Source organism: Leptopilina heterotoma, unplaced genomic scaffold (genome assembly GCF_015476425.1).
Source record: "Leptopilina heterotoma isolate Lh14 unplaced genomic scaffold, ASM1547642v1 Lhet_112, whole genome shotgun sequence".
Classification (NCBI taxonomy): domain Eukaryota; kingdom Metazoa; phylum Arthropoda; class Insecta; order Hymenoptera; family Figitidae; genus Leptopilina; species Leptopilina heterotoma.
Window position 1 is genome coordinate 274,699 of NW_025110831.1, and position 24,260 is coordinate 298,958.

Below are 24,260 nucleotides of genomic sequence, written 5' to 3' on the forward strand. Positions count from 1 at the left end.
AGTTTAACTAATTTTAATAAAAAAAATTACTTCATAATTTAATTAATTTTAATAAAAATTATTTCTTAATATTCTTTTTTAATGATTATTTCTACGTTTAACTAATTCTAATCAAAAATGTTTTTTTAATTTCTCAAAAAGAATTTTCATAAAAATTATTTTTCAGTTTAAAAAAATAGAAAAGGAAAAAAAATATTCTTTTTTCAAATTCAAATTTCTATTGATTTCGCGCCATTTTGAAAGTGACGCCATTGCGCAAGCGCAATTGTCATTTCAACTTTTCAGGTTTGTGTAGGTTTATGACACTTTTGACAAGTAATAACAACAATATTTAAGTTTATTTGGAAATATATTTAAGAAATAGAAAAATATGTTTGTTTAGAGAAATTATTAATTAATATTTCGCAAATGTTTGGGGAAAAAGGAGTAATCTACGGATAGTGTTTCACTATAGAACAGCTTTAATGATTGGAACTGGTAAAAAGCAAAAATTAACTCTACTATTTACGTTTACACAGTTTTATTCAAAAACCGTATGTAGAACTTTATTTTTTTATAGTTTTATAGTTATTTATTTGCGATGAAGTTTGAAAATGTCAATTTTGAGGTTATGTTTGTCGAAAAATTGTTTTTGACAGTTTGACTTTGTTTGCTTAATATTATTACATTATTTTATTATTTATTGTATTTATTGAATTGTTTATAGTTTTTATGTTATTGTTTACATTATTTCATTATTTACATTTTTTATTTTATTGCTTTCAGTATTTATTTTGTTCGTATATATTTACTATGCTTTTTATTATATTTCCAACAATTTAGTTAATTTATTTTTTTTCTTTTTTACGCTTCTTTCTATATATTTTTAATTTTCTTTCCTTTTAATACATTTGATTTACAATCTTTTTTTTCTGTTACAATATTATGTTTATATTTTATAATTATTATAGTTTATTTTTTTTTATGTATTGTTTGTGATTAAGAGCTGAGATTTAAATAATTAAATAAATTTACAGTAACACTTGTTGCTGTTTTCATTGTTTTATATTTGGGAAATAAGATTTGTTTTCTTTTACAGAGTCAAATACTTTTTTATCCTATAAAGTGAATTATTTATCTAATCTCAAGAAGAAACTGAAGAATAAACCGCAAATTTTGCGGTTAAAAAATTAAAAGGCAATGGCCGATATTATTGGTGATAATTCACTGAATAATGAAGATGAGACAAGATTTGCAATTGAATTTATAAATGTTCCATGCCTCGAGGAGAATTGTGATAAAGAGAAAGAATTGAAAAAAGAATTTATAAATGATGAAAATTTAATTGATGTGTTATGTACTGATAATCAAATTAAACCTTACAATTTGGAGAATAATGGAAATAATCCGCTTGGAGATGAACAGGAAATTGGAAATGATAATGTTAATAATGATGATGATCGTATTGATATAGAAAAAATTGAAATTGATGTTAATAAAGTATTTTTAAAAGAATCAGGAGAGAAAAAATGTAAGGAGAAAAAATTTCGTTGCACGTATCCTGGATGTAAAATTAAATTTGCCAAACCTTCGAAACTAAAGAGGCACCTTTGTATGCACACTGGAGAGGTATTTTTTTTAAATTTCCTTTTTCTTCTATTTTAATTTCATTCCATTTTGTTTTTTCGTTTATTTTAACTTTATTCGATTTTACTTCTTTTTTTATTTTAATTTTATTCGATTTTATTTTCTCCTTTTTTTAAATTTTGTTTATTTTCTTCTGTTTCTTTTTTTTAAATTTCAGTTTTGTGAAATTAAGTTAAATTCTCAGCAGATTTTGAAGTTCGTCTTAAAAAAACCATTTCACCGTTTAAAAGACCTTATATTTTAAAATTAAAATCCTTAAATTACAATTCTTTTGCAGAGACCATTTGTGTGCAACTTTAAAGACTGTGATAAAGCTTATACGAATAATTCATATTTAAGGAGACACAAACTTACTCATAGTGGAATAAAAGAAACATTTTTGTAAGTATTCGACTTTTATTAATTTTTTAGTATTTCAGGCCTCGGATTTTAGGTATTTTTATTTTGATTATTAATTAATTTCTTTTTTTCAGATGCAAATTTTGCAAGGCGACATTTACGACGCAACATAATTTAAAACGTCATTGTTCACGAATTCATGAAAATCCCTTGGGACATGAAAAAAAATGTGACGAATGCCATATTGTTTGTTTAACGAGGAAATTATTAAGCAAACATATGAAAAAGATACATAAACGAAATTTGTATCTTTGCAGTTTTTGTCCAAAATCATTTTCAGAACCCTGGTTATTGCAACGGCATCTCAATACAAATATGCATAAAATATTTATATGTAAAATTTGTCAATCATCTTTTGATAAACATGCCGATTTTCGTGAACATAGAAAGGAGCACATTGTCGTCTATAAAGGTACCAAAAAAAATTACAATTTTTTAACAAGAAAACTTAATTTCAAAACGAAAATTAATAATATGAGATTAATATAATACGTAATTTCAATATTTGAATATTCTAATAATAATAATAATTTCAATTTTCTTCTCTTCTTTTTTTAGAGTTCACCTGCGACATTTGTAAATCGAAATTCAATCACAAGGGTAATTTGCGTCTTCATTTAAAGGGACACGAGAGTTCAACTATTTTTGTTTGCTCCTACGCTGGTTGCAATCGTGTTTATAGTTTTCAACGTAATTTAGATACGCATATTGTTTCATTTCATTTGGGCAAAAAATGGGAATGTCATTTGTGTCCAATGAAATTGTCATCGAAACAAAAATTAAATGGTCATATTGAAAAAATTCACATTAATCCCATACCAAGAAAACCACAGCCAACGAAGGAAAATCGTAAAAGACGATGGGATGTGGGAATACCGAGGAAAAGTGCATTAACAAAAATTTGTGGCTTAATATTGCCGAATGAAGCGGAAAAATTAATTATTTATCGGGACATTAAATGTGATCGACCATAAAGAAAAAACAAACAATTGTGTTCAAAGAGAAGATGAAAGGATAAAAAAAGGGTAAATTATTTTATTTAAATTTTTTTAAAGTTCAAAAATATATAATATATTTTATATTTTTTCTATTAATTATGTTTTTTAATATATTTTTTTTTTTTTAATTTAAAACATTTTAAATTATGAATATTTGCCAAAAGATATCAAACACTTAGAATTTCATTTGTTTAAACTTTAAAGTTTACATTTTGTTCTCATTTTATTCAGTTTTTTTATTCAATGTTAAAATTTTAGAATTCATTGTCTAAATGAATTAGATAGTCCTTTAGATTGCAAGATTAAAGTAATTTTTAATTATTGTTTGAGTTCTTTAATTTCGATTTTTGGGGGGATTATTTTAAACTTGGAATTGTAAATAAATAACTGAATGTACATATTAAAAAAAGTATATATGTAATTTAAGTAAATAAATTAATAGCATTGATACGAGAATTGAATCTCATCGTGCTTATTTTTAGGGCAAGTGTAGTTAATCAGCTATTATTATTATTATTAACAGACTGAGACAAAGATATTTATGATACTGTGCAGGTACAAAAACAATTCTATTAAAAAAAAAAAATTATTTAAAACAATGTTTATAAAATTTTTATGAAGAATTCAATTACTTTCAAAAATAAGAAAATTTTTCACAGTAATTCAATTCTTTTGAAACATTTTAATAAAATTTTTCGCAATTGTAATTCAATTTTTTTTATTAAAATAATAAAATTCTTCTTAGGAATTAAATTTTTTTTTTGCAAATTCTAATAAAATTCTTTGCAACTATTCAATTATTTTCATAAATAATAAAATTCATCGCAGGATTTTAATTATTTTTAATACAATTTTACAGGAATTGCTCGAAAAATGTAATTATTCTTAAAAATTTAATTTCAATTCCTCGAAAATATATCAATTATTTAAAGAAAATGTTTTTTAAAACTCTTTGAAAGAATTCAATTATTTACAAAAATAATAAAATGCTTTTTAGGAATTCAATTATTTCCAAAAAAAATTTAATGAAATGCCACACAAACATTCAATTATTCTAAATGTCTCTGGACGGTTTTCAATGGAATGACCCAATAATAAAAAATAAAAATAAAAAATTTTTTTTTCAAATAATCGCGGGTTTTTCTACCAATGAGAAATTTAAAGCGGCGCAAGCGCAGTTGTTAGGAGATTTTTTTAAATCAGAGTTACCCATCTCTGATAAAATCGTAATTTTATTCGTAATCTTCGTAATATATTTACGTAACAAGAATATTTACTACACATCCCTGTTTTAAATTCGAAGTCGGCTCCAATTTGTAACATATTTTGTTGTGCTGCACGTGATTTTTATCCCGGATTTTCAGCAAAAAAAATACAAGCAAGTTATGTCTGTTTCGAATTTAGAAAGTTTTCAGAAACGTGCTGAAGCTGCGGTAAGAAATATTTACTAATTTTTGTACAAAAGAATTATATATTTGAGATGTGTCAAATTTTTGAAAATACTTGTTCCATAAATTTTTGAGGTTATGTATATTTATTTCTTGTTTTTTATGTTTTGCAAAAAACCAGGAAAATGAAATTGAAATTTTAAAAAAAGAGATCGCTAGTATCAATAGTTTATTAGCTGAGAATGTGGCAAAAAAACTCAAGAATGATTCATCAAAATTGTCTCATCAAATAGAAGATTTAAAAGATAATCTCACTGGAGAAGTTGAAAAATTACAACAAGAAAATGCGAAATTAAAACATCGTGTCGCAATTTTAGTGCGGGTGAGTTATGCATTTTTTTAATTATTACATTTTTATTTATTTTCCTTTATATGCAAATTACAAAATTTTTTATTTTCAAAATTAAATTAAATTATTTTTAAAAATTTTGAATATAACTAAATTATTTTCAACAGTTTTGATAAAATTTTAAAAAACAATTAATTATCTTCAAAACAATTCAATTATTTTTTTAATAAATTGTAAAGATTTCTTTATTTACTTTTTTCTTTGTTTTGTTATTTATTTCTTTGGTTATTTATTTATTTCGTTATTTACTTATTTATTTCTTTGTTTTTAGGCAGTTGAATCATACAGAGGAAATAGTTCATCGTCAGGATCAAATATGAATGTGTTAATAAGCATTTCCGAGGAGCTTAATAATATTTTCGAAAAGGCGATTAATGCGGCATTTCCTGAAATTCCGGACCCGCCAATTGTCATTGCACCAGCTGGTAATCCGAAATTCGGAGATTATCAATGTAACAGCGTTATGGCTCTTCGAAAGCTTCTTGAGGAACAAGGTATAATTTTTCCCCTTTTACTTTCAACTTTATTATTTTAACTAGGACCAGTAAAAAATTTTTTGACTTACAGTTGTTAAAAAACAGAGGACAAAGTTTGCTCAAAAAATAATTTTTCATCTTCTGCTGATTATCGGCTGTGGTTATTTTTTATTAAATTTTAATATAAATTAATTTTTATGACCCAGATATTAATTAGAACGGTTCTAGTAATAGTTCAGGACCAGAATTGGTGAATGGAATTGAAAATAAGTGATATTCTGATAAAAATATTATTTATATAAAAATAATTGAATTTTTTTACGAAAATTTTTTTTATTTCTAAATTGACTTTTTGCAAAGAATTTTATTTACATTAGTGCAAATAATTGAATTCTTCATAAAATTCAATTAATTTCAAAATTTGCAGTAAAAATTATTTATTTATTTATTTTTTAAACGAGTTTTTTGAAAGTGTTTTTGTTAATTGAAAGTTTTTGTCTGTTTCAGGTAAAAAATTATCTCCGCAGGAAATCGCCAATGAAATAGTAGCGAAATGCTCGTCCTCGCCACTCATTGAAAAATTAGAAATCGCTAAAGCTGGATTCATAAATATCTTTTTAAAACGTGACTATGGCATCACATCGTTAACGAATCTTGTAAAAGTTGGCAAAGTTTTAGCGCCAAATTGCCGTAAAAAGAAGGTTGTCATCGATTTCTCGAGTCCAAATATCGCAAAAGAAATGCACGTTGGTCATTTGCGATCGACAATTATCGGCGATAGTATTGCTCGTCTTTTGGAATATTTAGGTCACGATGTGTTACGTATCAATCACATTGGCGACTGGGGAACACAATTTGGAATGTTAATCGCCCATTTACAGGACAAATTCCCCAATTATTTGAATGTTTCGCCTCCAATTTCAGATTTACAGGTAGAAAATTATATTTTTATTCTTACCTTTTATTTTATTTTATTTTCATTGAATTTTTTCTTTTTGCTTCTAGAGTTTTTATAAAGAATCGAAGAAAAGATTCGATGAAGAACAGGAATTCAAAGTTAGGGCCTATAATTGCGTCGTGAAACTTCAGGCTTTCGATCCTGACATTATTAAAGCTTGGCAATTAATTTGTGACGTCTCTAGAAAAGGTGAGTGAACTTTTTTGATTTTGTAAATTAGAAAAGAATTCTTTTTTATTGAAACTAATTAAATTTTTAACGTCCGAGTGGAGTAATAATTTTTTTGAATGTAAAGAATTTCAGAATCTTTATTCACGATTGGATATTCGTTTAACGGAAAGGGGCGAATCTTTCTATCAGAAACGAATGGAGACACTTGTCAAGGAATTGGAAATAAGGGGATTCCTCGAAGAAGATGAGGGTCGAAAAATAATGTGGGGCGAAAATCCTGGTTCTGGAATTCCTTTGACAATCGTGAAATCCGACGGCGGTTTTACGTACGACACATCTGACATGGCAGCAATTAAACAACGTATCGAGGAAGAAAGAGGCGACTGGGTAATTAATTTTTAAAATGGATAGAATTTTATCAGGAATTTTATCATTTTTTATTTTTTCCCTGACACAGGTCAGGGAAAAAACAGGGATTTTTATTAAAAGTACTGGAAAGAATCAAAAATAGAATTTTGAATTCAGAATTCCTAAGAAAATTCTGAATTTTTGTGACTTTTTTGTTTGACACATAAACTATGAATTCACCACGAATTCTAATAGAAAACCTTCAATCTTTTCTATTTTTGACAATGATTTCTTTTTAAAGAAATTAGATTTTTGAAAAATTTTAATAATTCAAAATTTTTTTGAAGTTAGTTTAATTTTTTAATATAAATTTATTTAATAAGTTATTAATAATAATGGATTTATAGAAGAATTTTAGTCAAAAACACTAAAAAAAATTGAATTTTGGGGAAATTAAAAATGATTGGAGAAATTCAATTATTTAAAAAAAATTTTAATAAAATTCTTGGAAAAATTTCAATTATTTTCAAAAATTTTTCCTTAATTCAATGATTTTCAATATCTACTAATTTAATAAAATTTTTGAAAAGAATTCAATTATTTAAAAAAAAAATGTTGATAAAATTCTACGCAAACATTCAATTATTTTTCATAAACAATGAAAATTTCACAGGAATTCAATTATTTACAAATTTTTTTATAAATTTCTTCGCAATAATTTCTATTTTCATTAAATATCTATTTTCATAGATAATTTTTTTTACATAAATTATTTTTAATAAAATTTTAATAAAATTCCTCTAAAAATGAAATTATTCTTAAAATTTTTTATTAAAATGCGCCAAAAGAATTCAATTATTTAAGAATTTTTTTGATAAAATTCTTCCCGAAAATTCAATTATTTAAAAAAATTTTTAACTCTTTTATAGAATTCAATTAAAATTGTATTGAAACTTATTTAATTCTTTTAAAGAATTATATCGAAATTCTTACGAATATAAGAATAATTGAATTCCTTCGAAGAATTTCATTAAAATTTTTAAAATAATCCAATCTTATCGAAAAATTTTTTACAAATTGTATTAAAAATAATTGAATTCCAACGAAAAAGTTTTATTAAAACTTCTGAAAATAATTGAATTTCTGCGAAAATTTTGATATTTATGAAAATAATTTAATACTCGCCAAGAATTTTATTTAGATTTTTCAAAATATAATTCAATTTTTGTAATGATTTTTTTTATTATTATTTTATTATTTTTGAGAATTTTAATAAAGTTCTTTGCAAAAATTCAATTATTTTCATAAATAATAAAACTCATTGCAGAATTTCAATTATGTTTTATAAAATTTTAATCGAATTCCTCTAAAAATGTAAATATTCTTAAAATTTTTATTTAAGTTCGTCGACAAAATTCAATTATTTAAAAATTTGTTGATCAAATTCTTTATGAGAATTCAGTTTTAAGAAACATTCAGTTATTCAATAAATTATTTATTCTTGTATTTAAATAATTTATTTTTCTTAGAACTTTCAAATAAAAGTAGATTTATTTATAATTATCACTCGGTAATTATTATAAAACATGAACATGAATTTTATTATTTTAGAAAATTATTGAATTCTTGCAACGAATTTTTATTACATTTTTTTAAATAATTTAAATCTAATGAAGAATATTATGATTTATGAAAATAATTGAATTTATGCGAAGAATTTTATTAATTTTAAAAATAATTGAATTTGTGTCATGAATATTATTTATAAAAATAATTGTATTTTGCAATTATTTTTATTAAAATTCCTAAAAGTAATTGAATTTCGGCGAAGAATTTTGCTATTTATAAAGATAATTGAAATGTTGCGTTGACAAGAATTTCTTTTTAAAATTTTTGAAAATAATTGAAATTTTGTGAAGAATATTATTATTATTTATAAAAATAATTGAATTCTTTTAACGAATTTTAAATTTTTTTTAAATAATTGAATTCTTTTAAGAAATTTTATTAACAGAGTAGATTTTGAAAATTTTTTTTATTTCAGCCAAGAATTTCATTATTTGTAAAATGTAATTGAATTCTTACAGAAAATTTTTGAAAATAATTAAATTTTTCGAGGAATTCATTTAAAATTGTATTAAAAATAATTGAAATCCTATGAAAACTTTTATTATTTATGAAAATAATTGAATTTTGCAAAGAATTTTATTAAAATGCCTCAAAATAATTGAATTTTCTGGAATAATTTTGTTATTTATCGTTATAATTGAATTCTTTCGAAGAATTATTTATGTAAATAATTCAATTCTGGGGAAGAATTTTATTAAACTAATATTTTTGTAAATAATTTTTTTGTCGAGGAATTCAAATTAAATTTTGAAGATTAATTACATTTTTTTTTAGCAATTCCTGTAAAATTGTATTAAAAATAATTAAAATCCTGCGATGAATTGTATTATTTATGAAAAATAATCGAATAGTTGCTAAGAATTTTATTAAAATTTTTAAAAATAATTGAATTTCTGAGAAGAATTTTCATATTTATGAAAAATAATTGAATTATTGCGAAGAATTTTATTGAAATGTTTAAAAAGAATTGAATTTCTGTGAAAAAATTTGTTCTTTATCAGAATAATTGAATTCTTCCAAGGAATTTTAAAAAAAATCATTTCTTTAACTAATTGAACAATTGCTAAGAATTTTATTAAAATTTTTAAAAATAATTGAATTCCTGAGAAGCATTTTATTGTTTATGAAAATAATAATTGAATTCTTGCAAACGATTTTATTAGAATTTTTTTAAATAATTGAATTTCCAAGAAGAAATTCATTACTTTTAAAAATAATTGAATTCTTGTAATGAATATTGTTATTTATGAAAATAATTGAATTTTACAAAGAATTAATTATCGACAGAATTGAATTCTACCCAAGAATTATTTATGTAAATAATTGAATTATTGCTGAAAATCTTATTAAAATGTTTAAAATGAATTGAATTTGTGTAAAAAATTTTGTTATTTTTCAAAATAATTGAATTTTTTGAATAATTTTACTTTTGAAGAATTTTGTAAATAAATGTAACATTTTTTTTTTAGTATCTAATAATTTTTAAAGTGAATCAGAATATAGGGTCAGAAAAAAAGGTGAAATTTTTCTCTGAAAATGAGGAAAAAACAAAATTAGATTTTTTTAATTTTGTTAATTTTATTTTTAATTTAAATGTTTAAAATAAAATCAATTTTTGTTTTGCAGTTAATTTACGTGACGGACGCAGGACAATCGGTGCATTTTCAAACGATCGAGAGTTGCGCAAAGAGAAGTTCAATATTAACATCTCGACATCGTATGAGTCACGTGGGCTTTGGCGTTGTTCTCGGCGAGGATAAGAAAAAATTCAAAACACGTTCAGGTGAAACAGTGAAACTCAGCGAGTTACTTGACGAGGGTTTGAATCGTGCCCTCCAAAAATTGAAGGAAAAGGAACGCGATAAAATTTTAACACCCGAAGAATTGCAATTGGCACAAGAATCAATTGCCTATGGTTGCATTAAATACGCCGATCTCTGTCATAATCGTAATTTGGAGTATGTTTTTTCATTCGACAAAATGTTGGAGGACAAAGGTAATACTGCTGTTTATTTACTTTATGCATTAACGCGAATTCGTTCAATTGCACGCACTGCAAATGTAACGCGTGAACAATTGAAAAATACCGTTGAAACAACAGCAATAACATTGGAGCATGAGAAGGAATGGAAATTGGGTAAAATACTTTTACGATTTCCCGATATTCTCTTTAAAATCACTAATGATTTGTGTCTACATTCATTGTGTGAATATTGTTACGAGATCGCGTGTGCCTTCACGGAATTTTACGATAAATGCTATTGTGTTGAGAAGAATAAGGCTGGGGAAATTGTGAAAATAAATATGGGACGACTTTTACTCACTGAAGCGACGGCAATGATTTTAGAACAATGCTTCTCACTATTGGGACTGAAACCAGTTGAGAAAATGTGAATATTTTTCTACTCAAAGAAAAAAAATTTGTTTCCGTTTTTAATTTATGCTTTTTTTTCTATTTGAATTCGTTTTGTTGGCGAATTATTTACAATAAATTATTTGGCAAAATTTTTATTTGTTGATAAATTGAATAATAGAATTAATGAGGAGTGTAGGGAGAGAAAAGAAGAAAAAAATGTTTTGAATGACAAAAAAAGAAGATAAAAATTTGTTGTAATAAAGAAAAAATCAATTTACTAAATTTTATAGAAATAGTATAAAGAAAAAAATTATTTAAAAGAAAAGTATCTACTTTGAATTTTAGAAAAGAAATTGCAGATTTAAAAATTAATCCGATTACTAAAAAAATCTAAAGAATTAGTTTCAAATCTCCCGCCATTCTGAATAAGAACCATAAGAACTGATCTTGTGAACTAGGCTTTAAGCAGACGAAATAAAAATGCCCTGTAAATCAAGCTTAAGTTTTCCGCGTGGACTGAAAACAGTCAACCAATAGAAACGTTACATCAACAGACACTTCGTTCTCATTGGCTAAGAGATTTCTCTAGTGAAATGCTAGGGAATTTTGAATAATGCTCGAAGTCACTGTTCCACTGTTGGAAAGAAAGTCGGTGTTGGTTTTTCACGTGTAGTCTGAATTTTTTCGTTTTGTAATTTGTGAAAAGTGTTTTAATATTGTGCATAAGGAAAAGTGAAGGAAAATTAAAATGGTATGTAAATTTCATTTATATGACTTTCTTTTCTAGTTGTGTAAGAATAAATGATAAAGGGGAGTCTTTACATTCAGAGATTTTTAATCAAACAAAAATATTCTAAATCTTAACCTCAAAAACACAGCTGGAATAAATGGAAATAATGAATGATGACATTTGATTGAAAAATTGAATATCAATTAAAAATTTTGTTTTAATATTCAGAAATAATCATTATTGGAAAAATTGGTAAATTTCCTTTTTGTGAAAACGATTGTGAACAAAAATTGTCTGAACATATTTTTTCTCGTAAATTTTATTTCTCTCAAAGACTAAATAATAAAATTTCCACAGGAATTCAATTAATTTATAATAGCATTTTCAACAAAATTTGGAAAAAATCAATTATTTAACAACATTTTTATACAATTCTTCGCAATAATTCAATTACTTTCACTAATAATAATATTTTTCATGGAAATTCAATTTAAAAAAAAAATTTTTTGATAAAATTCTAAGCAAGAATTCAATTATTTTCATAAATAATAGAACTCATCGAAGAGTTTCAATTATTTTCACAAATAAAGTTTTCCACAAGAATTCAATTATTTAAAATAAAATTTTCATATTATTTATTATATTTCGAAAAAATTAATTACTTAAAACAATGTTTATAAAATTCTTATGAAGAATTCAATTATTTTTAAAAATAACAAAATTTTTCACAGAAATTCAATTCTTGTTGAACATTTTAATAAAATTTTTCGTAATAATTCAATTATTTTTGAAAATTTTAATAAAATTCTTAGCTATTACTCAATTATTTTCTTAAATAATAAAATTCATCGCAAGATTTTAATTATTTTTAAAAACTTTACAGGAATTGTTCAAAAACTGTAATTAATCTTACAAATTTAATTTCAATTTCTCGAAAAAATCAATTATTTAAAAAAATGTTTTTTAAAATTCTTCGGAAGAATTCAATTATTTACAAAAATATTAGAATTTTTCACAGGAATTCAATTATTTTCAGATATTTTAAGAAAATTGTTTGAAAGAAATCAATTATTTTAAATATAATTTAAGTTAATTTTTTTTAAAATAGTTCAATTATTCTTTTAGATTTTAATAAAATACTTCCCAAGAATTAAATTATTTAAATAAATAATTCTTCGAAAGAATTCAATTATTAAAGATAAATAACAAAATTATTCCCAAAAATTCAATTATTTTGAGGTATTAACAGAAGTCAATTACTTTCATAAATAACAATATTCATTACAAGAATTCAATTATTTTTAAAAATAATAATTTTCTTCTTGGAAATTCAATTATTTTTAAAAATTCTAATAAAATCGTTCGCAAGAATTCAATTATTTTCTAAAAAATTTAACAAAATGTCCGAAAATAGCAAAAATCTTAATAGTAGTTGCCATTTTGAATTTTTTAATCTTAGGTAAAATTTTATTTTTGCAACCCAAAGTTCTCAAAGGAACTTTTTTTTTTTCCCAAAGTTCTTCTTTAGGTTTAGGTTTTAAAAACAAAACGAATTCTATTTTTTAAAAATCTGACATTAAATATAGTTTTAACGGTTCCTAAAGTTTCTTAAATCTCTCTAAATCTGAAAATGAAATTTTCTTGTTAGTTATTCTTTAAATTTTAGTCGCCATTTTGAAATACAAGTGAAAATTTACATTTTTAGGGTACGGAAAGAAAAGGAACATTCAAAGTTGAATATCTTCAAGATATTGAGAAAAAGGTACAAGCCTATTGGGAAGATGGAAAAGTTTTTCAACAAAATGCCCTGCCACCAGATGGTAGAGATCCGAATTCAAAATTTTTTGTCACATTTCCATTTCCCTATATGAATGGTCGTCTTCATTTGGGCCACTCGTTTTCCCTCTCAAAATGTGAATTTGCCGTTCGCTATCAGCGCCTTCTCGGTAAACATTGTCTATTTCCATTTGGTTTTCATTGTACCGGTATGCCAATAAAAGCGTGTGCCGATAAATTAAAACGCGAAATTGAACTCTACGGTAATCCACCTCAATTTCCAAAAGAGGAAGCAGTAATTGACAAAGCTGATCCTGATGATGAGGTTGTCATCAAGGATAAGAGTAAGGGTAAAAAAAGTAAAGCTGTCGCAAAATCCGGTGGTCTCAAGTATCAATGGCAAATAATGCGCAGTCTTGGTTTAGCCGACGAGGAAATTTCTAAATTTGCCGACGAAAATTATTGGCTCGAATATTTCCCACCATTGGCAGTTGAAGATCTACGTTCTCTAGGTCTCGCTGTCGATTGGCGACGAACTTTCATCACAACTGACGTTAATCCCTTTTTCGATTCATTCGTCCGCTGGCAATATCAACATCTCAAGGAGAGAAATAAAATTAAATACGGCAAGAGACATTCAATTTATTCGCCCAAGGATCAACAACCTTGTATGGACCACGATCGTGGCAGTGGTGAAGGAGTTGGACCCCAGGAGTACACTTTGATTAAAATGAAACTCCTCGCACCGTTTCCACAAAAATTATCGACTCTCGCGGGGAAAAATGTCTTCCTAGTGGCTGCTACCCTCCGACCGGAAACAATGTACGGTCAAACGAATTGTTGGGTTCATCCCGAAATGCGTTACATCGCCTATACTTTGGCCAATGATGATATATTCATCTCGACGGAAAGAGCCGCACGCAATATGGCATACCAGGAATTCTTCAAGACGGAGGGTAAAATTGACATCATCACTGAATTGACAGGACAGGACATTATGGGTCTATCCCTCGAGGCACCATTAACATCGAATAAAATTATTTACACCCTGCCAATGTTGACCATCAAGGAGGACAAGGGAACCGGAATTGTCACATCAGTACCAAGTGATTCTCCCGACGATTACGCAGCGCTTGTCGATCTCAAGAAGAAGCAACCATTCCGTGAAAAATATGGAATCAAGGACGAAATGGTCTTGCCATTTGAGCCGATACCAATAATCGAAGTACCTGAATTTGGAAATTTGTCCGCCGTGACAGTGTACAATCAATTGAAAATTCAATCGCAAAACGATCGTATTAAGTTGAACGAGGCAAAGGAGATGGTTTATCTAAAAGGATTTTATGATGGTGTACTTTTAGTTGGTCCACATAAAGGAAAGAAGGTGCAGGACGTTAAGAAAACACTGCAAAACGATTTGATTGAGAAGAAAACCGCCGTTCTCTATTACGAACCGGAGAAGACAGTAACATCAAGATCTGGTGATGAGTGTGTTGTGGCACTTTGTAATCAATGGTATCTCAACTATGGCGAACCGAAATGGAAAGCCGAGACAGAGAAGGCTCTGGCTAATGTCGAAACATTTCACGAAGAAGTGAAGAGAAATTTTACACATTGCCTCAATTGGTTGCACGAATACGCCTGCTCACGAACCTATGGACTTGGTAAGTTTTATATTTTCTTTTTGGAATAAACACCGTTCTTACAAAAAATTTACATTTTTCAGGAACTCGTCTTCCTTGGGAGGAGGAATGGCTAATTGAATCTCTTTCCGATTCGACCATTTACATGGCTTACTACACTGTTGCGCACTACCTTCAAGGCAATACTTTCAAGGGAAACAAACGAAATTATCTTGGAATAAAGTGAGTATCAAAATCTTAATTTCCTCATTTACTTTTATTTCTCTTTATAAAAAAAAAATGTTAACGATTTTCTTAAAGACCGGCACAAATGACACGCGATGTTTGGGATTATATTTTCTTCAAGGATGCAAAGTATCCAAAAACAACAATTAAAAAAGACGCACTACGTGTATTAAGAGCGGAATTTCAATATTGGTATCCAGTTGATCTTCGTGTATCTGGTAAAGATTTGGTGCAAAATCATCTTACGTTTTATCTTTACAATCATACAGCAATGTGGCCGAACCAACCCGATCTATGGCCACAAGCTATTCGTGCGAATGGACATTTACTTCTAAATTCATCAAAGGTTGGTTTTTGTTTAAAAATAACTACCTTCCAAATTTTTAAAAGTTTCTTAATATTTTCTATAAATTACCATTTTTTAGATGGCGAAATCAGATGGTAATTTTTTGACACTGTCAGAGTCAATTAAAAAATTCTCAGCTGACGGTACACGATTTTGTCTCGCCGATGCTGGTGACTCGATAGAAGATGCTAATTTTGTCGAATCAATGGCTGATGCGGGAATCTTGAGACTCTACACTTTCATCGAATGGGTGAAAGAAGTGATGGAAACGAAAGAAACATTCAGACAAGGACCACCGAATACTTTCCATGATGAAGTGTTCCAAAGGTAAATTTAAAAAATCTATTATTTCTTATACTATATATATTTTATTATTATTATTGTTATTATTATTATTATTATTATTATTGTTGTTGTAGTAACTAACTATTATTTTTCTTTACAGTGAAATAAATCTGAAAATTCAAGAAACTGGAGAAAATTACGCAAAAATGTTGTATAAAGAAGCTTTAAGAACCGGATTCTTCGAACTTCAAGCTGCAAGGGACAAATATTTGCAACTAAGTGCCGCAGATAAAGTAAATTGTCAACTGATCATGAGATATATTGAAATGCAATTGGTTCTTATTTTGCCGATTTGTCCTCACGTCGCGGAACACATTTGGAAGCTAATTGGAAAGGTATGTATTTTTAATCATATTTTTCTTTCAGAAAAAAGGTTTTCTTTGAAAAATTGAAAAGACAAAATCTGCTTTTTGCAGTTACCAATATTTTCAATATTGGTATTTACAGTTACAATTATATTAGCAGTTGATTGTAGTGACCAGGATTATTGATTACAATCACTGGCTATATACAATTTGATTGCATTATTATATTATGAATTATTCATAAAATTTTATTAATAATCTAAGTAATTACAATTGGCAGTAAAAAAAGAGTAAATAACAATTTAGTAATATTTTCTAATCGCAAATTAACAATTTTATTTAAAAATAATTGTTTAGTTTTATTTAAATTATTTTTATTTATTTTCTATAAAATTTTTTAATTGTTCGTTTTTTGTTAGTATTTAATTCGTAATTAGTTTAGAATTTGATATTTATTTTAATTTTATTTTCGAGTAAATAAGATTTGCATCTATTAATTGTCAAGAAATTAATAGTCAACTTAAGCCGGTTGTGTTGTTCGCACAAAATTTAAATTAATTTGCGTTTTCTAATGAGGACAGCAGGGCTGTCGAAACGTTAAATTGAGTTTTTAATATTTGTTTAATATTTGACTTGGAGGATTGATAAATTTCTTGACAATTAATATTATCTTTTACCGAGTGATAAATTCTACTACTTAATATTTGACCAAGATTTGCATCTGTTTGTACATTTTCTATACAATTTTTTTTAATTTTTCGTTTTTTGTTAATATTTAATTCGTAATTTATGTAGAATTTAATTTTATTTTCGAGTAAATATGATTTGCATCTTAGTATAAAAAGGAAATTTCAAATTTTTTTCCAGACGAACAGTGCTTTATGTAATAGATGGCCAAAAACTGGGGAAATTAAACAAACTCTGATAAAATCATCGCAATATTTAATGGACGCGGCGCATTCGTTTAGAATATTTTTGAAAAGTCACATGACCCCGCCAAAAAGTAAGGATAAAACGAAAATAATTATTGAAAAGCCAAACATTGCAACTATTTGGGTGGCAAAAACTTTCCCCCGCTGGCAAAGTATCGTCCTCACAACAATGAAAGATCTTTACAACGTAAGGAAACATTTAATTTCAATTTTTTTCATTTTAACTTCAACATATTTAAATTTCTGTAAATAATTCTATACATTTTTACTCTGTTTCGTTATAAATTTGAAATGAAAATTGTCAGTTTTATTTCTCAACAATTTTTTTTTTACAAAAATTGAAATAAATTATAAAATTAATTTGAAAATAGATTTAATTTCTTTAAATAAAAAATTAAAATTTATAGAATTTAAATTAAAGTAAAAGAATTATATGTTAAAAAAATCAAAATATAAGAATTTTTTTTATTTATTTATATTTATATTTTTATGTAGAAAAATGGAGGAAAATTGCCAGAGAATAAAGTAATTTCAACCGCATTGAATTCGGAAGTTGAATTGAAGAAATACATGAAAAAAGTGATGCCGTTTGTTCAAGCGACAAGGGAAAAAATTGAATCAATTGGAGTTAAAGCTTTTCAGCTGACTCTAGATTTTGACGAAGTGGATGTACTGGAGAAAAATAAGAAGTACATTGCCGATACTTTGGATGTAAGTAAATTAATATTTTTTAAAACATAACATTCCCCAATAAGTAAAAAAATATTTTTTAATTAGATAAAATTGGAATTTCTTAACTTTTAAATTCTTTCTTCGACTTTTGTTACTTTAGATTCTTTTCTAATTATTATTAGTCACCATGAAGAATTTTTTTAATTAGAAAAAAAATTTTAATTAATTTATTTAAATAAATTCGTGCAAATTCAATAAAATAAAATTTTATTTTCAGTTAGACACAGTGGCAGTGAAATACACGGACGAAGCGCCTGAGAAAACAAAAGAAGAATGTTGTCCTGGTTCACCTTACATCAGTTTTTCCACACAACCAGGAATATTTGTAAATATTTCAAATCCTGAACCATGCAATGGTTTATTTACAACCTCAGTGAAAATTGTCGACGGCGATAGTGTGGCCAGTGTAATTTCTAAAATTGCCAAAGGAAACAAACGAATTGAAGGTAAGTATTTAGAAAATAGAAATTAACTTTTATTGTTTTTTGACTCTTTTTTTTTCTTTTTATATATTTATATCTGAATTAATTTTCTCTTTTATTTGCAGACACGACATCCCTTGTTCTACAACGATTCGAAGATACAATTCTCGGTCCAAGGACAATACCAAATCCATCGAGTCCCATGAAGGGCAAAAAGAAATTAACAAATAACGCCACTTTCAAGCTGGACTTGGATAAAGACGTCGTCTTCGTTGAAGGTGAACCGGGCAAATTTGTCGATATTGGCAAACAACTCAATTACTCAGTGCAAAGTTAACGGTAATGTTAAGTTTAATTTTTTTTTTCTTATTTATCGATAAAGTGACTGATAGGATTTTTTTAAAATAAGAATTAGAATATTTTACAAATTCTTTTTGTCTACTTAATAAAAAGAAAATAATTTTACACACTAAAGGCAGAGAGATAATGGTTTATTTAACATCACTATAGTCTAATAGTCTAATTACATCATAATGAGATTTTTTTTAATATTATTGTTATTATTAATAACAATAAATTTTCAAAGGAATTCAAAGCAGAAAATTTCCAGATATTTTTCCGGAGTATAACAAAATATTTTCTCTCTCTCTTGTAAATTAAAAATAAATTTTTTTTCGGTGTTTTACGATTTAACGTAGGTGTCGATTTCGGTTTTGATTTTCTTAATTGTCGTGACGTTTGTTCGACAGCATCCGCCTAAATAACGAACGCCAAGATCGAGCCATTCGTGAACAAAATTCTCGGGCGGCAATGTATTGCATTCGAAACGCCAACCTTCGGGAACGGAATATTTCTCACCGCTATTGGGATAAACAATGAGGGGAATAAAAGAATTACTATCCGTGTCGCTATTAATACCGCGAAGTAATGGTGTGACGACTTTTGGTGCAATACAATTGACTCCAATTGCAAGAATTTGACCAGGCAGGGCTTTCTTGTAGCAACGTATCGCGGTTTCTTTGAAATTTGAGCCATCGGCTAAACTTTTACCGTCGTCACGACATGAGAAGGCGAGCCAAGCTTTTGTCTCCGGGTAGTCGCGAAGTAGCTCGATCAGAGCATCGGCTTCAGTTGCACATGGTATCGTTTCCAATGCGAGCATATCGACACCGGCATTTATTAATGTTTCAATTCGTGGTCGATGCCAATTTATTAATTTATCCAGTGTCACGGTTTTTGCATAGGCACCAGTGTATTCCGAAGCGTCGTGAAGTGCCGCTCCGTACGGTCCACATGAGCCCGCGATTAATGGTTTTCGATTTGTCTGATGCTGGAAAAATGAGAGGTTCATTTTTTTTCGTCATATTTATTATTTCTTTATTTTAAAAAATATATATTCGGTTTACTATTTTCCTATAATTTCAGGGTTGACACATATTAGGGAAAAATCGGGGAAAGTAGAATTGGTCAGGGAAAAGTCAGAAATTTTTATTAAATGTACTGGAAAAAATTAAATTTTTTAAATTCATAAGAAAATTACGAATTTTATAAAACTTCAATTCTGAATGAATTTAATTAGAAATTTTAAAGAACTTAGATTTTTGAAAAAATTTTAATAATTCAAATTCTTCTGAAATTTATAAAAGAATTTTAGTCAAAAACACATTTAAAAAAATTGAACTTTGAAAAAATTAAAAATTATTACAGAAATTCAATTATTTTTGAAAGTAATAAAATTTTTCGCCGAAATTCAATTATTTTCAAGAAATTTTTTAAATTCTCGCCCAAAATTTCAATTATATTTATAAATATAATAAAATTCTTCTCCAAAATTCAATTATTTTCAAAAATTTGAATAGAATTCTTGGTAAAATTTCAATTATTTTCATAAGTAAAAAATATTTCACGCAGTCAATCAATTATTTTCATAAATAATAAAACTTTTTACAAAGATTGAATTATATTTATAAAAGATAAAACTCATTGCAGAATTTCAATTATTTTGATAATAAAATTTTAATCAAATTCCTCTAAAAGTGTAATTTTTCTTAAAAATTTTATTAAAATTTGTCGACAAAATTCAATTACTTAAAAATTTTATGAAAAAATTCTTTATGAGAATTAAATTTTAAGAAATATTCAATTATTTAATAAATTATATAATTTCGTATTTAAATTTTAAATAATTGAATTCTAGTAGAATTTACTAATAACAATATTGATTTAAAATGAATTTTAGTTAAAAACACTAAAAAAAATTGAATTTTAGAGAAGTTACAATTCAATTATTTTCAAAAGTAATAATATTCTTCGCAGAAATTCAATTATGTTAAAAAATTTTTAAAAATTCTCTTCAAAATTTAAATTATCTTTATAAATAATAAAATTCTTCTCTGCAACTCAATTATTTTCAAAAAATTTAAATAGAATTCTTGTCAAAATTTAAATTATTTTCATAAATAAAAAAAATCTCACAAGAATTCAATTATTTACAAATTTTTTATAAATTTATTCGCAATAATTCCATTATTTTCATAAAATAATAAAATTCTTTTTAGGAATTCATTTACTTTCATAAATAATCAAACTCATCATAGAATTTCAATTATTTTTAATCAAATTTTAATCAAATTCCTCTAAAATAGTAATTACTCGTAAAAATTTTATTAAAATTCTTCGAAAGAATTCAATTATTTAAAAATTTGGTGATAAAATTCTTGATGAGGGATAAATTTTCAGAAATATTCAATTATTCAATAAATTATTTACTTTTTTATTTAAATAATTGAATTCTCGTAGAATTTTCTAATAAAAATTGATTTAAAAATGAATTTTAGTTAAAATTTTAGATATTTGAATATTAAAAGCATTATAACAAGAATTTTTTGAATTAATTGAATTTTCGTTAGGATCAGGAAAAAAGTCAAAATTTTGTCTGGAAATCAGTGAAAACTAAAAAGTCAGGGGAAAACAAAATTAAATTTTTGTGGCAACCCTGAATTTGAACTCGGAAGGAAAGTTCCGAAAAATTAAAATTTTATTTTAAAATGCAATACGTTTATTTATTTATTTACTTTGTGTATAAACGAGAATTACAAATGAAAAACAAAGCAAATTTTATGCCAAATTGTCTATAAATATTTATATAATTTCAAAAGAATTGTTATTTTGAATTTAATTATTAAATCACATTTTTTTAAGATATCATTATTTAATTTAATAATTTAAATTCAATTACTAAAAAATTACAATTAAAAGGATAATAATAAAGTATAATTATAATAATGGTAATAGTAATAAATAATAATAATAAAAAAGTATAATAAAAAAATTCTAATAATGATAATAAATAATAATTAAGTTTGCAAAAAAAGATTTTCTTTCAAACAAAAAAAAAGCTTCTGGAAAGAATTCGAAAGTACATGAATAAATTATCAGTGAATAGGAAAATTTATTCAAAAGAAAAAATAACTTGACAAAGAAATAAGAAAAGTCAATAACCTAAAGAAATCGACAAAACGAGATAAATTTTTATCGAAAACATGAAAAGTTTGTCAAAACGAGGAAAAAAAAGGTCTTTGAAAAAAAATATATTTATTTTAAATTATCAAATAAAAATGTTGACTTTAAAAATTTATTTATAGAAAATCTGACTAATGCGACAATTGGCAAACAAAATTTCTTTGTTATTCAAAAATTGTTTATTTCTCCTTTTTATTAAATTTTTTATTTAAACAAATTGTAGTGTTTACTGTTTTTTATTTGGAAATTTTATTTTTGTTCTGTCTTTTATTTGAAAAATGATTTTTTTATAATTTTTTATTTTTTTATTTATTTATTTTTATTTATTAAATTAAATTTATTAAATTATTTTATAAAATTACTTTATTAAATTAAATATTAAAAAATACTTTATTCAAAAAAAAAAATTTGGTTTTAATATCATTTTTTTGTTTTCAAATATTGTTTATATAATAGAGTAAATAAATAAATAAATAATTATTTAATAAATAGAGAAGGAAATATAACAAAAGAAATAATACAGTATTTTAAGAAAATTTTTTAAAATATATCTAAACAAATTATTTGATATATTTTTGAAAGTTCTTCCACTTTGAATTTTAATAATTCTGGAATTTTATTTAATATAATAGGAAATTAGAAAAAAGTACGGCCACTAAGGACAATAACAAAATGTAACAAAAAATTTGGATTTATTTGTAGGCCTTAATTTTTTTTGTCTTTTAGATGTTTTATGGAAACAATTTTTTGTTATTTTTAATATTTTTTCATTTTATATGTATAATAATATAAAAGTAGAAAAAATAATTTTAATTAATTTTCATTTCATTTTTAGAAATTTTTTCTATTTAGTTTAAAATTTTTATTTCTGTTTTGCCTTTTTTATATTTACTTTTACCTATATAATTTGTAATTTTTCTATTATTTTAAATTATAAAATTGATTCTATCACTCGGTGGTGTTAATTAAGAAAATTTTAAAATAAACTGAAATTCTTCTATTATTTATTGGAAAAATATAAATAATGCCAAATAAATTTTTAAACATTTTTTTTAATGAATTTAATTAAATTAAACTTGAAAAGAAATTAAAAATTACTTTACTTAATTTTTTTCTAATTTCCTATTCTATTAAATAAAATTCCACAGACTTATTTTACTTCAAAGTTCAATTTAAATTTTTTTTTATTTCAAAAAACGACTTCTTTGTTATATTTCTTATCTCATATCTAAATCTATTTTCATTTTTTTCTCGTTTCAAAATTTTTCTGATAGAAACAAAGTAAATATTTGAAAAATTTAACTATAACGGTTATCATCAGAGAAAAACAAAAGAAAAAAAATTATTGAAAAATATTTTAAAAAATGGCTATTAAAATAATTTTTTAATTTATTTACATATTCATTTTCCTCATTAAAAATAGAAACAGCACGTTTAGCAAGATCCACAGCATCGTGTATTAATTTAAGACTCTCGTTTCGCGATATATTCAAATACTTGACAAAGCCAGTGATTGTTGCTTGATAAGTGTTTGTTTGAATAATATCAGAACCGGCACGTAAAAAATCAAGATGCGTTGATAAAACGGACATTGGATCGGTAACTAAAAATTTTGCCGTCCATAATGGATCACCGTCAATTTTCTCGCCCACATGCTTTGATAATTGCGTTGAAAAACCGCCGTCGAGAAGTTTCACACTTGACATCTTTCGGTCTACTGCGGAAAAGTATTGTAATAAAATTTCAACTTCCCGATATACGCGATTTGACACGCTTTGAGAGGGACTCTCTTTTAAAAAGAAGAAGAAGAAAAAAAATGAAAACGTTCTGTAGATAAGACATTCGTATTCTTTTCCACCTTCATCTGACCTTTGACAATGATCATTTTATTATTACAAAGTTCAATTCTCCGCTTAGCAATAATTTTCGATAAAATAATAATATTAATAAATTCGCGTCATTCTAGGAAAATCACGACGAGACGATTGTATATTTTAATTAATTTATCGCTCTTGTGTATTAAGGAAATTAAATATTTCGAGCGCGTTCAACTTTTGTTTTTCGACATCGTTGCTCTATATATTGGAAAATCAATTTTAGTTGCGCAAATATTTTCATACATTGTTTATCAATTTATGTTTATTTATAGCAAAAATATAGTTTACATTTTGTACAATTTTGTTCAGAATTTATTGATTTACAAGCATCACAGACAGTCCTCATTTTTTGGTGATTTTTCTCCTTTTTCACCTTTTTCTAATCAAAAATAGTTTTTCTTTTTTTTTAAATATTTATCAAAGTGTAATCCTAAAATTTTAATTCAATGTTATAGAATTCATTGCGTTTTATTTTTCATTTACATTATTAATTTTTGTGTCTTTCTTGTTTACCTCATAAACTATGAAATTAACACGAATTCAGATAAAAAAAAAACCTTCACATTTTTCTATTTCTGACAATAATTTCTTTTTAAATAACTTTATTGTTGAAAAATTATAATAAAATTATTACTTAGAAATTATTT

The 24,260-nt window shown here is 25.3% G+C and overlaps 4 protein-coding genes across 5 annotated transcripts; 3 read left to right on the forward strand and 1 right to left on the reverse strand.

Moving 5' to 3' along the window:
- Positions 1-107: 107 nt before the first annotated feature.
- LOC122504972 (transcription factor IIIA-like) lies at positions 108-3,593 on the forward strand. 2 transcript variants are annotated; one of them, XM_043616370.1, is made up of 5 exons: positions 108-533; positions 1,079-1,608; positions 1,904-2,007; positions 2,100-2,437; positions 2,584-3,593. In XM_043616370.1, the coding sequence occupies exons 2-5, from the start codon at positions 1,180-1,182 to the stop codon at positions 2,997-2,999; spliced, it is 1,287 nt and encodes a 428-aa protein (XP_043472305.1). In that variant the 5' UTR covers positions 108-533; positions 1,079-1,179; the 3' UTR covers positions 3,000-3,593. The 2 variants fall into 2 exon arrangements, with proteins under 2 accessions (XP_043472305.1, XP_043472301.1); XM_043616366.1 differs by having other exon boundaries at positions 109-477.
- Positions 3,594-4,295: 702 nt separating this feature from the next.
- LOC122504986 (probable arginine--tRNA ligase, cytoplasmic) lies at positions 4,296-10,913 on the forward strand. The gene is made up of 7 exons (XM_043616380.1): positions 4,296-4,456; positions 4,593-4,793; positions 5,092-5,314; positions 5,804-6,228; positions 6,302-6,443; positions 6,550-6,812; positions 10,029-10,913. The coding sequence occupies exons 1-7, from the start codon at positions 4,409-4,411 to the stop codon at positions 10,794-10,796; spliced, it is 2,070 nt and encodes a 689-aa protein (XP_043472315.1). The 5' UTR covers positions 4,296-4,408; the 3' UTR covers positions 10,797-10,913.
- Positions 10,914-11,358: 445 nt separating this feature from the next.
- On the forward strand, positions 11,359-18,642 carry LOC122504845 (leucine--tRNA ligase, cytoplasmic). Its single transcript, XM_043616139.1, has 10 exons — positions 11,359-11,509; positions 13,194-14,928; positions 14,991-15,129; positions 15,208-15,478; positions 15,558-15,805; positions 15,924-16,158; positions 16,996-17,247; positions 17,556-17,771; positions 18,010-18,238; positions 18,340-18,642. The coding sequence occupies exons 1-10, from the start codon at positions 11,507-11,509 to the stop codon at positions 18,549-18,551; spliced, it is 3,540 nt and encodes a 1,179-aa protein (XP_043472074.1). The 5' UTR covers positions 11,359-11,506; the 3' UTR covers positions 18,552-18,642.
- A 46-nt stretch (positions 18,643-18,688) lies between these two features.
- Positions 18,689-23,791, reverse strand: LOC122504854 (homocysteine S-methyltransferase YbgG-like). The gene is made up of 2 exons (XM_043616152.1): positions 23,134-23,791; positions 18,689-19,544 (listed from the first exon to the last, which is right to left on the reverse strand). Exons 1-2 carry the CDS (start codon positions 23,440-23,442, stop codon positions 18,897-18,899), a joined length of 957 nt encoding a protein of 318 aa, XP_043472087.1. The 5' UTR covers positions 23,443-23,791; the 3' UTR covers positions 18,689-18,896.
- Between the last annotated feature and the right edge of the window lie 469 nt (positions 23,792-24,260).